The following is a 14,086-nucleotide window of genomic DNA, read 5'->3' on the forward strand; positions in this document are numbered from 1 at the left end:
TTTATTTTTCAACATCCTCCCCTGCTACATATATACGCTTATCCAATCATTTAACTAATGCCTGGAAAGCTTCGGCATAGAAAGATGTGTCAGGAAGCCTGAACCATCCTAGGACAGCCGGCTTCACTTCCTCATCATTGTGTTCACCGATCCCATCACTGGAGATAAAGTGTATGGCCTCGTAGGCGAGTCAGAACAATAGGATTCATTTGTATGGACAGATCTCCAAGCATGTCCCCTCAGTGGCACCTTAGCAGATCAAGGACTTATATACATAGATGTACTGTATGCAGCTTCTGGTCAAAGAATGTAAATTCCATCCCCCCCCTATTATTGCAGATCTCCACACCTGGAACTCAACATTCTAAGCTCCCAGCCCCAAAATGATTGAAGTGCAATATGTTGAGTGAGGGACTTGCCCAGCACAGTTTTACATATTGGCACACCATCCAGAAAACAATGATAATGCACTTTATAAACAATGAATAATCTGTTTATTTCTAGACTTGTGCGGATTGCTTCATTCTGAATAGGAGCAATTCAGTACTGTCCGTTTTTTTATTTGCACTAACATACAATTTTGAAGACAAGCTTTCGGGGAATGTCCCCTTCTTCAGGTCTAAGCAGTACTAAAACAAAGATTTAGCAGAATGTTGGAAGAGATGTAGGGGATGGGAAAAAAAACAGAGATAAGACACAGCAAAAGCAAAGTATGGGGGGGGGGGAGGGGAACAACACTAGCAGAGGCAGTCATGCTTGAGCTGATAGTCATAAAACTGTTGGATGATGATTGAGGGATCCCAGGTCCAAATTAAGGCCGTTATCTCTTGTGTCAAATAGAATTATCATTCTTAGTTCAAAAGTTGTTCTTTCTTCAATGGATTTGAAATTTCCTTTAACCTCCCTGGCGGTATTCCCGAGTGTAGCTCGGGGTAAAATTTCTATACCAAGAGCGGTAACCCCGAGCTACACTGGGGCTTACCATGCAGCGTTGCTCAGGGGGTCCCTGCAGCACTTACCTTGTCCTTCACGATGTGTCCCCTGCAGCGTCCCCAGCCATCTCCTCCGGCCGATGCTGGCATCCGGCTTCCGTGTTCCGGTCCCTGTGACGTCGGGACGTATGGGCGCCGGAACCGGCAGCAAATTTGAAATTTTTAAAAAATGTCATTTTTGCTGTCATTGCTGTTTCAATGCATTTCACATACATTGTGTCCCGAGTGCTTTGTCCGGCGCCCTGCCTGCATTGTTACTGTTCTTTCTGCCTGGAAACTGAGAAAAGTCCATGGCGTCCAAAAAGCGTCCCTTTAGGTCAAAAGCGGTTTTAGACCGGCTAGAGAACAGCGATAGTAAATCAGAACCACTTGCAGAATTGAGTGACAATGATTCGTGGGGGAAATTCGTCCTCAGACACTGAAAATGATTTTGCGACTTTGCTCAGAGATGTGCGAATTTGCCTCTGTATTTCAAATTTCAGTGTTTTTGGTTTCATTATTGAATTACATTTATTATTATTATATTATTATTATTTTTTATGATTATTTATTAAATTATAATTTATGATTTCGTGTTTCAAGTTTTATCCTCCCCGGGATATTTACTAGACTCTTGTTCGGACAGATTTCAGTGAGTTATTCCTAACAATTACAGCCTACAATAAAAAAACTACATATTTTCATGCAAAAAAATGTACCTTTCAGCACAAAAAATCAGAAAGAATCATACCGCCGAGGAGGTTAAGAACTAAAACATTGAGGTCTTCCATTGTGTGGTCTGGTTGTGTGAAATGGTGTCCCAAAGGTGTGCAGAGGTCATCTTCTTTATGTTCCTTGATGGTATGTCTGTGCAGATTCATCCTTGTTTGCACCTTCTGTCCTGTTTCACCAACATAAGATCCTTTGCTGCATTTTCTGCACTGGATGAGGTACACAACATGACTGGAGGTGCAGCTGTATGATCCGGAGATATTGAAGATCCTTTTGAGTGTCGGACACTTTTTGATGGATTGATTTGGTTGCACAGTTTGCAGCGTTTCTTATTGCAGGGTTTGCTTCCATTATTTGTGACATCATATTCAGAAGGAAGTGTCTTACTGATTAGATTATTTCTGAGGTTGGGGGGTTGTCTGAAGGCCAGTATTGGGGGTTGTCTGAAGGCCAGTATTGGGGGTTGTCTGAAGGCCAGTATTGGGGGTTGTCTGAAGGCCAGTATTGGGGGGTTGTCTGAAGGCCAGTATTGGGGGTTGCTGGAATATTTCTTTCAGAGTTCCATCCTCTGTTATTCTGAATAGAAATTCGGACGGATTTTCCTTTATTCAGAGATTTGGATGTATCCAAATTACAGCAGTAATGAATCCGAAATAATGAAATAAAATGTTGTCCAAAATTCAAAACGAATTTGAAAATTGAATTTGAGAACAAATTTTAAGTATAAACATATTGCTGATTATTGCTGATTTCCTTCAAAGACTATGGGGTTTATTTACTAAAGATAGTTCACTCAGGATCTCGTGCAGTTCTGCATGGAAACCAATCAGCTTCCAGGTTTTATTGCTGAAGCTTAATTGAACCAACTGAGGTTAGAAGCTGATTGGCTGCCATGCACGGCTGCACCAGATTCTGAGGGAACCAGCTTTAGTAAATAAACCCCTATGTGTATTAGCATTAGAATATAGCGGTCTTTCGAATGGAATATAAAATAATAGAACAGAAAATAAAATAATGGACTAGAATAGAAAGTATATGCATAGAATAGAATAGAATAAAATGATAGCTAAATAAAATGATAACTGAACCCACTTTTATATATATTTTTTTAATTTATTATCCTGCATTTGGATTCATTGTGTACACAATTGGTGTATGGTATTGATCCCTTGTTAGGGAGTGGGTTCAGTATATGGGTTCATGCACTATTTATTTTATTAGTTCACTTACTGGGTCCAAGTTTAGGACCTTGTGTGTTTATGCAATATTGTTCACTGTTTTGCAAATTTTATGTAGGTCCTATGAGTATCATTTCACTTATGTGGTTTAATTTATTTATGCATATATAGTATATTCTATTCTATTATTTTATTTTCTATGCTTTTCTTTTGTATTCTATTTTTTTATTGTCTATTCTGTTCTGTTTTATTCTATTATTTTACAAAATTGAATTTCAGAAGGCAGCTATCATTTTATTAAACAGAGTAGTGTTCCCCCTGCGCTTAATAGGAATAAATCTATACTAAGCAGCTAGAACCTCAAACCTTTTACCTAGAGGTGAATAAACAAACTAAACAATAATATGCTGTTTAGTTTGTTTATTCACCTCTAGGTAAAAGGTTTGAGGTTCTAGCTGCTTAGTATAGATTTATTCATATTAAGCGCAGGGGGAACACTACTCTGTTTAATAAAATGATAGCTGCCTTCTGAAATTTAATTTTTTAAATGAATAGAATAAAACAAACTGAATAGAAAATAAAAATATAGAATACAAAAGAAAAGAATAGAAAATAAAGGAATAGAATAGAATAAATATAGCCGTCATTCAAATTCACATTTTGAAAAGAATAGAATTGAATAAAACAGAATTACTTGATTACCAGTCCCCAAGTGTACTTTGAAACACCACCTTTTGTTTCATTCCTCAAAGAAATGAACATGTCCTTTGGATCTGTAACAGTAGCAGTTTGTGAAGATGCAGGGATATCCTCCAATAAAGGAAGCAGCAGCATTGGAAGGGACAAGCTATGTGAAGAAAGAGGCTCATTTCCCTGCTTGGGTTTCTTTGTTTTAGCAGGACTTCTAGTAGAAGGGCTGTCAGGTGGGCTGCCCAAGGCCGGCTGTGGGTTGCAGAAGAAGACTGAGCTGGTGTCCTCAGCCAATGAGTATGAGTGCTGTGTGTCTCTGAAAGCAGCTTCCCCACCATCAAGCTGAACTCTGCAATTGGGGGATAGAGAGCAGTCAGCTTTGGTAGAGCTGATCGGGTATTTTGCCTTTTGGGCATGGCTGGAAGGGTCCCAGATACTCGACATTGAAGACAATGATCCTTGAGCAGCTGTGGAGCTTCAGAGAGTGAGAAGGAGAGTGGAGCTCTTTCAGCAAGCAGCCATTATGCTCTAAGCCGTACCCCCCCCCCCCCCCGGTATTGGTATTAGAATTCTTCAGATTTATTTGTATATGACAATTAATTTTTCATAAGGGTCTGATTGCTGGTATTCCAGTTTGGAATATTAAAATGATGATAATAGTGTATATGCCGCATGTTCCTATATAATTATAGGTTAGTATGGTTTACTCCTTTTAATAATGCATTTTTTGTGAAATAAAAACATTGTTTTAATTATACCTTCTCAGCTTTCTTTTAATTACTTTGGCCCCTTAAAAGTCCCATATGGTTTTAATTTTTGATTTTGTATATATTATACTTGCAGACAGTATACATCAGTTATCTGGGAGGATCCAATGGTATTCCTTTGTAAAAAAAAAAGACAATCCATCACAAAACTTTTTAGATGCCATTTATTATATCTGTATTATACTCATTGAAAATCATTTCCATAATATTCATTTTTTTTCAAGCTAATAGTGTTTAGTTTTGGTAATCATGTATAGAAAATGATCACATAAAACACCATCTAAAAGATTCTCCTCAACCCATATATGTGTATATATCTCCTATTTATCCCAGATACAAATCATTCCTTGAAATGTCCTACTTTGGACACGTTTTTAGTCTTGTAGATGTTTCCAAATGTTTGACCTGACTTTCTAATTTTTTATTTTCTTCTGGCTATGCTGGTCAGCAAAATTCTCCCACATTTATTAATGCGTTCATGTGTTTTAAGCCATATAAGATTTAATCGATATGCCAGGAAGTGTGATGGTTGTGGTTCTCCCGATATTTACCATCTTGGCAAGACTTTGTCTGCAGTAGAGGATCATGCTTTGCTCTGAGTGTTTATAAAACCCTTCCACAATGTGTAGAGTGTCACTGATCTACAAATCTGACACCAATTCACACGGATGAGTCTCACTAATGCTAGTACAAAAGGAACAGGAAAACAATGGCGGAGATGAAAAGCTTTGCCATTGGTACAGCAGCGCCTGGAAGACAAAAAACAAAAATGATCATTTCAAAAAATATCCCTAAACATGCTATCAGTCATCCAATCTGTACACTCATTTTCCCCCAGCAAGACAGTATCGGGGAACTCTGGAGTGACACCCCCCCCCCCAGCTGTCTGTGTATACCAAATACAACTGTTCAAATGAAAGTGCAGGTGAGTACAAATGGTTAATGTTTTATTTTTCTGTGCTGACTTTTCTGCAATTATCTGGGTCAAATCTTCAGTTACAACTATTACGATGTTTATGTGAGCACTGTGTCCCTGGGGTGACCTGCTGGGTGAATGGATCTCAGAGGAAAGGGTTAATGTTGCTAACCAAGTTTTCTTGCCAAAATTCTGAGATCCACCCCCCCTGCAGGTCAGCCAGTATAAATAGAGGCTCTTCTGTGCCCCTGAGAGCTCTTCCTAAGTCACTGCCAAGATGTATGCTGTTACCCTGCTGGACTGTGTCCCCCTCCAGGGGATGGGGGGGGGGCAGTAGGGGTTCCCTGAGGGGCTGGAAACCTGAGGACTTTATGAATTCTTAACTGCCAGCTATGGACTTTGTGCCTTTATGGATTATTGCCAGACACGGACTTTAAGGATTCTTGCTTCCACTTGTGGGTTCTTTTCCTTAACGTGGTTCTAAAGGATCAAGGTTTTTTATCTTCATGAATTCTCTGCATGAAGGTAAAAAAACCTTCTGTGTGCAGCAGCCCCCCCAGCCCCCTCAGAACTTATTTGAGCCTCATTGTGATTCAGCGGAGTGAATGACAGCCTTGGCTGTTCTGAGTCTCTACCTCCTTATTGGCTGAGACAGCAAGTAGGAACCATTGGCTCTTGCTGCTGTCAATTACAACCAGTCAGTCAATGAGGAGAGAGAGGGGCGGGGCAAAGCCATGGCTCGGTCTGTGAATGGACACACAGAGCAGCGGGTGCCCCATAGCAAGCTTCTTTCTGTGGGGTCACCCAACAGACAGGAGGAGCCAGTGGGGGACCCAAAAAGGGGAGGATCCGGGCTATCTCTGTGCAAAACCATTACACACAGCAGGTAAGTATGACATGTTTGTTAGTTTACAAAAAAATGAACCTTTAGAATCACTTTAATGGACTATTGCTTTTAAAGGACTATGGACTTGCTGCTAATCAGGTATTCCTACCCAATGGGCACTTAGAGAATCTTTGTACAGGGATACATGTGATCTTGTTACAAGAAGAACTGCTCCTGTATGTTTTTCATTGCTTGGTTGTTGGTTGTTATATACCTATCTAAGCAACAGGGCTATATCAGCGATGTAAATAACACCCTAGAGACAGTTCCCTCCACTCTCCATGTCACCGCCATGTAAAACAAGGGAAACACAGATAATATAACACCCTTTTATGTCATACACCACAATATACACAATTTGTGACCTTACATTCTACATAGATATGTATGCCTCCTCTACTGGCCCCAATCCAAGATAGTTGTGTGCTCCACAGACCTTAAGTGACGTCTTGGACATAGCCCCACCCAACGCATTTCATCTAAAGAATGTCTTCAGGGATGGGGATCCCAGGATTCCAGTCTGTGGAGCACACGGCCATCTTGGGGCCAGCAGTGCAGTTTATATGTATGAGGCCTACATATCTATGCAGTATGTCAGTATGTAATGTGTGTATGTTGTGGGGTTTATTAAATAAAATGGTGTTATATTATCTGTGTTTCCCCTATTTTGCTTGGCGTGGATGGAGAGTGGAGGAAACTGTCTCTAAGGCAGGGAATTGGAGGAAGATAGGAAAAAGGAGGAGATATTAAAGCAGAACAGCAGACACAGAAAAAAAGCACAGAGACCTTAGGGGTCATGGGAGACCCAGTGAGTGAGGTTTCCACAAGTTGTATGTGGTTAGGCACTGATCACTGTGGTCACTGGATTCTTGTTGAAGCACATGGAACTGTGAAATATTACAGACTTGGCACTGAAGATTTCAATGTGTACACAGACATTTTATTAAGAGCATTATATTAATGAGAACTTTATTGGTTTGCACCTTTAATGTGATAGCTAGACATGTGTGATTCTTATCATTACGAATCATATTTCGGGAAAACAAATGTTGTTATTCAGAGATTTGGATGTATTCTGAATCACAATAGGAATGAATTTCAACAAATCTACATGAAATTATACCAAAACAATGAATTAATTTGTATTCATTTGTTTCATTCTAATGATATGACACTACAGTTTGGGCCTTTTATTATTGTTTGAAGCATCCGAAATAATATAACAACATAACTAATGGATCCAGAATTTACTTTTTTCGATACGTTCTTCCGGTTCCATTTCAATTTACCATTTTTCATTATTATAAAAAATGCATCATATATGAAATGGAAACATATTGCAATAAGTACAGCAAGGAAAGATGAAATAAGATGATGATTCCCATGTATTGTGGTTGGGTTGGATGGAGGTGAATCCATCAGAATCTCTAAATCATAACATAACAAATTAATATAAAATTTAGTTCCATTCGTTCTTTTGGATATCGTCCAATCAGCTTGTTCCAATTTTCTTTATTATGAATGAACATAATGAATGAATCCAAAGTAATTTTGTTCCATTTTGTTTTTTTTGGAAATCATCCAGTTAGCTCATTCCATTTCTCTTTGTAACAAATGAACATAACAAATGAATCTGAAATCAATTTAGTTTCATTGTTTTTTGCGGATATCGTCCAATCAGCTCATTGCATTTCTTTTTATAATGAATAAACATAACAAATTAATCCAAAATTAATTTTAGTCCATTGTTTTTTATGTAAATCTTCCAATCAGCTCGCTCCATTTCGCTTTGTGGGTTGGACTAGCCGAATTTGAAAATATGAAACTAATCTGAATATCCAAAACTAATCTGGATATACAAAACAAACTCCAAATATGTGAAACAAATCCGAGTATATGAAAGGAATCTGAGTATACAAAATTAATTCAGAAAATGAATCATTCTAACATAATGATAATTAGAGATGAGCGAAGAAATGAAAAATTCGATTCGGCTGATTCGGCGAATTCCAGTGTGAAATTCGATTCGATGCGAATTTCTCCGCTACGAAGATGACTTATTTAAAGGGTTTCTAGGCTTCAGAGAGCCTTTAAATTAGTGCAGAACACTGTACCTTTAATTTAAATGCCCTTGGAGATGAGGAAGGAGAAGGAGAAGGAGAAGGATGAGAAGAAGGAGAAGGATGAGAAGAAGGAGAAGGAGAAGGATGAGAAGAAGGAGAAGGATGAGAAGAAGGAGAAGGATGAGAAGAAGGAGAAGGAGAAGGATGAGAAGAAGGAGAAGGAGAAGGATGAGAAGAAGGAGAAGGAGAAGGATGAGAAGAAGGAGAAGGATGAGAAGAAGGAGAAGGATGAGAAGGAGAAGGATGAGAAGGAGAAGGATGAGAAGAAGAAGGCTGAGAATAAGGAGAAGGATGAGAAGAAGGAGAAGGAGAAGGATGAGAAGAAGGAGAAGGATGAGAAGAAGGAGAAGGAGAAGGATGAGAAGAAAGAGAAGGATGAGAAGGAGAAGGATGAGAAGAAGAAGGATGAGAAGAAGAAGGATGAGAAGAAGGAAAAGGATGAGAAGAAGAAGGATGAGAAGAAGGAGAAGGATGAGAAGAAGGAGAAGGAAGAGAAGAAGGAGAAGGAGAAGGATGAGAAGGAGAAGGATGAGAAGAAGGAGAAGGATGAGAAGAAGGAGAAGGATGAGAAGAAGGAGAAGGAGAAGGATGAGAAGAAGGAGAAGGATGAGAAGAAGAAGGATGAGAAGAAGGATGAGAAGGATGAGAAGAAGGAGAAGGATGAGAAGAAGGAGAATGATGAGAAGAAGGAGAAGAAGGAGAAGGATGAGAAGAAGGAGAAGGATGAGAAGAAGGAGAAGGATGAGAAGAAGGAGAAGGAGAAGGATGAGAAGAAAAAGGATGAGGAGAAGGAGAAGGATGAGAAGAAGGAGAAGGATGAGAAGGAGAAGGAGAAGGATGAGAAGAAGGAGAAGGAGAAGGATGAGAAGAAGGAGAAGGATGAGAAGAAGGAGAAGGATGAGAAGGAGAAGGAGAAGGATGAGAAGGAGAAGGATGAGAAGAAGGAGAAGGAGAAGGATGAGAAGAAGGAGAAGGAGAAGGATGAGAAGAAGGAGAAGGATGAGAAGAAGGATGAGCAGAAGGAGAAGGATGAGAAGAAGGAGAAGGATGAGAAGAAGGAGAAGGATGAGAAGAAGGATGAGAAGAAGGATGAGAAGAAGGAGAAGGATGAGAAGAAGGACAGTTCTGTGACAGTTTCTGTCTATTTCTGACAGTTCTGGGACATTCACTCCATACAGCGGTTTCAACCGCTGTATGGAGGGAATGTCATAGAACTGTCAGAAATAGACTATTAATGACAGTTCTGGGACTGTCCTTCCATGCAGCGGTTGAAACATTGTATGTATTTGTTTCCATAAATGGATCCATTTATGGAAACAAATACATACAATGTTTCAACCGCTGCATGGAAGGACAGTCCCAGAACTGTCATTAATAGTCTATTTCTGACAGTTCCATGACATTCCCTCCATACAGCGGTTAAAACAGCTGTATGCAGTGAATGTCCCAGAACTGTCATAAATAGTCTATTTCTGACAGTTCTGGGACATTCACTCCATACAGCGGTTTCCGGCAAAAAGTGTATGTGCAGAGTTCCTCTATTCTGCAGATACACTTAGAGGAGCTCTGCAGATACACTTAGAGGAGCTCTGCACATACACTTTTTTCCGGTTTGGAATTATTCTTATTTTCATCCTACTTCTTCTTCTTCTTCATCCTCATCCTCATCCTCTTCTTCTTCTGAGGATGAGGATGAAGAAGAAGAAGAAGAAGAAGAAGAAGTAGGATGAAAATAAGATTAATTCCAAGCCGGCAAAAAGTGTATGTGCAGAGCTCCTCTAAGTGTATCTGCAGAGCTCCTCTAAGTGTATCTGCAGAATAGAGGAACTCTGCACATACACTTTTTGCCGGCTTGGAATTATTCTTCTTTTCATCCTACTTCTTCTTCTTCTTCTTCTTCATCCTCATCCTCAGAAGAAGAGGATGAGGATGAGGATGAGGATGAGGAAGAAGAAGAAGAATGAAAAGAAGAATAATTCCAAGCCGGCAAAAAGTGTATGTGCAGAGTTCCTCTATTTCTGACAGTTCTCTCACAGCTTCTTCACATGTACAGCGGTTGAAATATCTGTATCCTAAATGGAAACTAATAGATACAAATTGTATCTATTAGTTTCCATTTAGGATACAGATGTTTCAACCGCTGTACATGTGAAGAAGCTGTGAGTGAACTGTCAGAAATAGAGGAACTCTGCACATACACTTTTTGCCGGCTTGGAATTATTCTTCTTTTCATCCTACTTCTTCTTCTTCTTCTTCTTCTTCTTCTTCTTCTTCTTCATCCTCATCCACATCCTCTTCTTCTGAGGATGAAGAAGAAGAAGAAGTAGGATGAAAAGAAGAATAATTCCAAGCCGGCAAAAAGTGTATGTGCAGAGTTCCTCTATTTCTGACAGTTCTCTCACAACTTCTTCACATGTACAGTGGTTGAAACATCTGTATCCTAAATGTAAACTAATAGATACAATGTTTCAACCGCTAAACATGTGTTCCTTCTGTCAGAGAACTGTCAGAAATAGCGGAGCTCACTGCAGGGACACTTTTGCCGGCTGATCGGGAAATGTTCGATTCGCGCACCCGAAGTAGGCAAAATTTCGGTTTCGACACGAATCGAATATTTCCTGAAATTCGACTCGAATTCCGGTTCGCCTAGTTCGATTCGCTCATCTCTAATGATAATGACAAAATTCATTTTTAAACTTAACAAATTAATCCGAAATAAACAGATTTTTTTCTTGTGCGCATCTCTACAGGTAGTACATTTGCTCATGAATGTTTTGAGGCACATATTTTATGATACGATAATGAAGAGGATTTGTGTAATTATTTATACTGTGAGCACAAGCTATTTATTTGTTTCTCAAATAATAATTTTTCACCAGTGTGGATTTACATTTATTATTTTTTATTGAGAGTATATTTGTTTAGAGCAAACAGCGCTCCACCTCTGGAATATCTCTGTAGTATCTCCACCTTCCTTATCAGGAAAGGAAAAGGTGTCCAGTATCAGTACTTACCAATCAGCACGTTGTATTTTCTATAGGTGCGGATTTTATATTAGATTTATTCTAAGACTCTTACTTTGTCTCATAGGAGGGACAACCCCGATCCCTCTATACAGAGGAAGACCTCCACATTTCTGAAATCCCACCTAACTTCACTGAATGTTTGAAAGTAACACACCTTCCCTGGAATAGGGACTCAGATTTATTATTTAGACCTTTTTATCCCAATGAGTTACTCCACCAGCCAACCAAATGTGATCCACTATGACTAAAGGCAATGGATTATAATATATAATTTCCCTTCTTACCTCCATCAGAAGACAGAGCAGCTGGAAATAAAAGATATAAACACAAATCAGATTTTTTTATAACAAAACTATGTTACTTATCACATTTGTTCATATATATTTATTTATTTCAGGTACTTATATAGCGCTGTCAATTTACGCAGCACTTTACATATATATTGTACATTCACATCAGTCCCTAACCCTCAAGGGGCGTACAATCTAAGGTCCCTAACTCACATTCATACATACACATACTAGGGCCAATTTAGACAGGAGCCAATTAACCTACCAGCATGTCTTTGGAGTGTGGGAGGAAACTGGAGTACCTGGAGGAAACCCACGCAGGCACAGGGAGAACATGCAAACTCCAGGCAGGTGGTGCCATGGTTGGGATTCGAACCAACAACCCGAGTACTGCCAGGCGGAAGTGCTAACCATTTAGCCACTGTGCTGCCCATATATATATACAGCGGAGCTGTAATTGGCTCTCAAATCAGCTGTGCTTGGAATTATTAATATCAAGGCAACTTCAAATTAACTTCTATTAAACAATCATATTTAGGAAACATTAACAAAAAGACAAAACAAGAATAAAGCACCCCCCCCCAAAAAAAAATAAAACAAAACAAAATAAAAACAAAAAAACACTCCACCCCCCCAAAAAAAACAACCCCCCCCAAAAAAAAAACACAACACACACACACACAAAACAGACAGACTCAATGAACCACTTAGTCTGTTTCTGCTGCCATATTTCTATGTTTCTATATTTTTTAATTTCAATGTTTCTCCAATCCCCTTTATTCTGATTGGATACCAAAAATGAGCACAGGTGCTCTCCGCATGGAAAGAATTAACTCCTTATACAGCCAAATACTTTTATCAGCCACCAATGATAAGACTTCTACTTAGTTCTATACTTCTTTTATATGTATAATGCACTTGATAAAATTGCAGCTGATTATAAAAAAAACTCAAAGCTCACCTCCAACAGACACCTCAGCAGCTGAAAGTAAAATTAAGATACAAATATTATTAATGAAATTTGTATTATTAACTTAATTTAACTTTGTATTATTAACATTTTTACCTTAACTTTTCATGGATTTTTAGAAAAGGTTTATTGTACTTCTAAAATATATATTTTTGTATCAATTACTTTATGAGATATCAGCTACTGAAATGAAGCCTGGGTATTATATCCAATTTGTTACAAATAAAGAAATAGATATAAAAGAAAGAAAACAGAATAGCGCATCATTACTTCTACATCAGTTATTAACAAGTTATTTTCAACTTTTAGGCTGAGTTCACACCTATGCAGTTTGCTTGTTATCCATTTTTCAGTGCTTTTCGCAGTTTGGTTTGCGTTTTTCTACGCACATTTCTTACTTGTTTTTGATGTGTTTTTGTCATTTGTTCAGCTACTTTTTTTTCTAATCATGGAATTTTTTTTATTGCTGGGCAGAATAAAAATGCAAAACATGGGAAAAAGTGTCAAAAACGCTCTACCATACATTTCAGCAGCTTCTCCATTGAACTATTAGCAAAACCGCTGCTTTTTGCTTTTGAAAACACTTTTAAAGAAGTGTTGTAAAGTGAGAAAAATGCCAGAATATTCTGCTTCTCAAAATTACAAGAGGAGGGAAATTCATAGTATTTTTGACATACCAGTAAAATATTTTTCTTGGTGTGAAATTTGAAATACAGGATCCCTATAAATTACATTGACTATTATGCAGCTACTTTCAGGTGATTGGACAAAACTAGGGGTGTATGCAGTGTCATCCTCCTTTGTAACTCCTCCCACTCCAAGATAGTTTCAGTTTTGTAGCAAGCAATCAAGAGACCAGATTTTTCTCAATTTCTTCTTGGTCCATAATGTACAAGTCAGGTCCTCCAGCTCTGTGGATGTTTATTGAACTTTCTATATACACTTCATTATTATATCCTTTTGAGTCTTCCTTTCTCCATTTGCAACATTTATATTTGTGGGTTTGGGAGTGCCACATCTTTTATTTTATCCACAGAGTCAGAGAGCTGCTTGTAGCACCTATGGCTGAAATCACCATTAGAGGAGGCCTTAATATCCACCTGGTAAATCTTTACAAACATGTGAATGGAAGACCAAGTGGCTCATGCTGAAAAGTCCATGAAGCACTAACAGGTTTGGTAGAGTTTGTTTTAAAAGAGAAGGGAGGAACCCTATCATTTAGACCATGAACTCAGGTAATCCACTTAGTAATGGTGGAATCTGAAGCAGAAATTCACCTTTGGGAACCCTCAGGAAGCACAAAAAGGGGATCCAATTGCATAAAAGAGGCACCAACTAAGAGACAAACTTTCATAGTGAGTATTACGTCAAGGCAGTGGAGAGAAATGTCAGTGCAGGTCATAAGGAAGAAATGACAATGTACTGGAGGAGATGTAGGGAAGAAACCACCTCAAGGAGGAAGGAGGCTTTGAGAAAATCTTGTCCTTGTACAACAGTTGGAAGGGCTCCTCACAGGCTATGGCTGCTATCTCAGAGA

The 14,086-nt window shown here is 38.7% G+C and overlaps 1 protein-coding gene across 2 annotated transcripts in view; it reads right to left on the bottom strand.

Annotated features, from left to right (window-relative positions):
- Positions 1 to 4,487: 4,487 nt before the first annotated feature.
- LOC149470713 (uromodulin-like) overlaps positions 4,488 to 14,086 on the bottom strand; it is a 63,174-nt gene continuing 53,575 nt past the window's right edge. For both annotated transcript variants that reach the window (XM_089661641.1, XM_089661639.1), the window contains 3 exons: positions 12,541 to 12,561; positions 11,574 to 11,594; positions 4,488 to 5,087 (listed from right to left, as the gene is read on the bottom strand). In XM_089661641.1, the coding sequence (XP_089517767.1) occupies positions 5,023 to 5,087; positions 11,574 to 11,594; positions 12,541 to 12,561 (107 nt within the window). In that variant the 3' untranslated portion in view covers positions 4,488 to 5,022. The remainder of the gene's footprint in view (positions 5,088 to 11,573; positions 11,595 to 12,540; positions 12,562 to 14,086) is intronic.

Source organism: Staurois parvus, unplaced genomic scaffold (assembly GCF_062004578.1).
Source record: "Staurois parvus isolate SC_StPar_1 unplaced genomic scaffold, SC_StPar_1.0 ptg000034l, whole genome shotgun sequence".
Lineage (NCBI taxonomy): Eukaryota > Metazoa > Chordata > Amphibia > Anura > Ranidae > Staurois > Staurois parvus.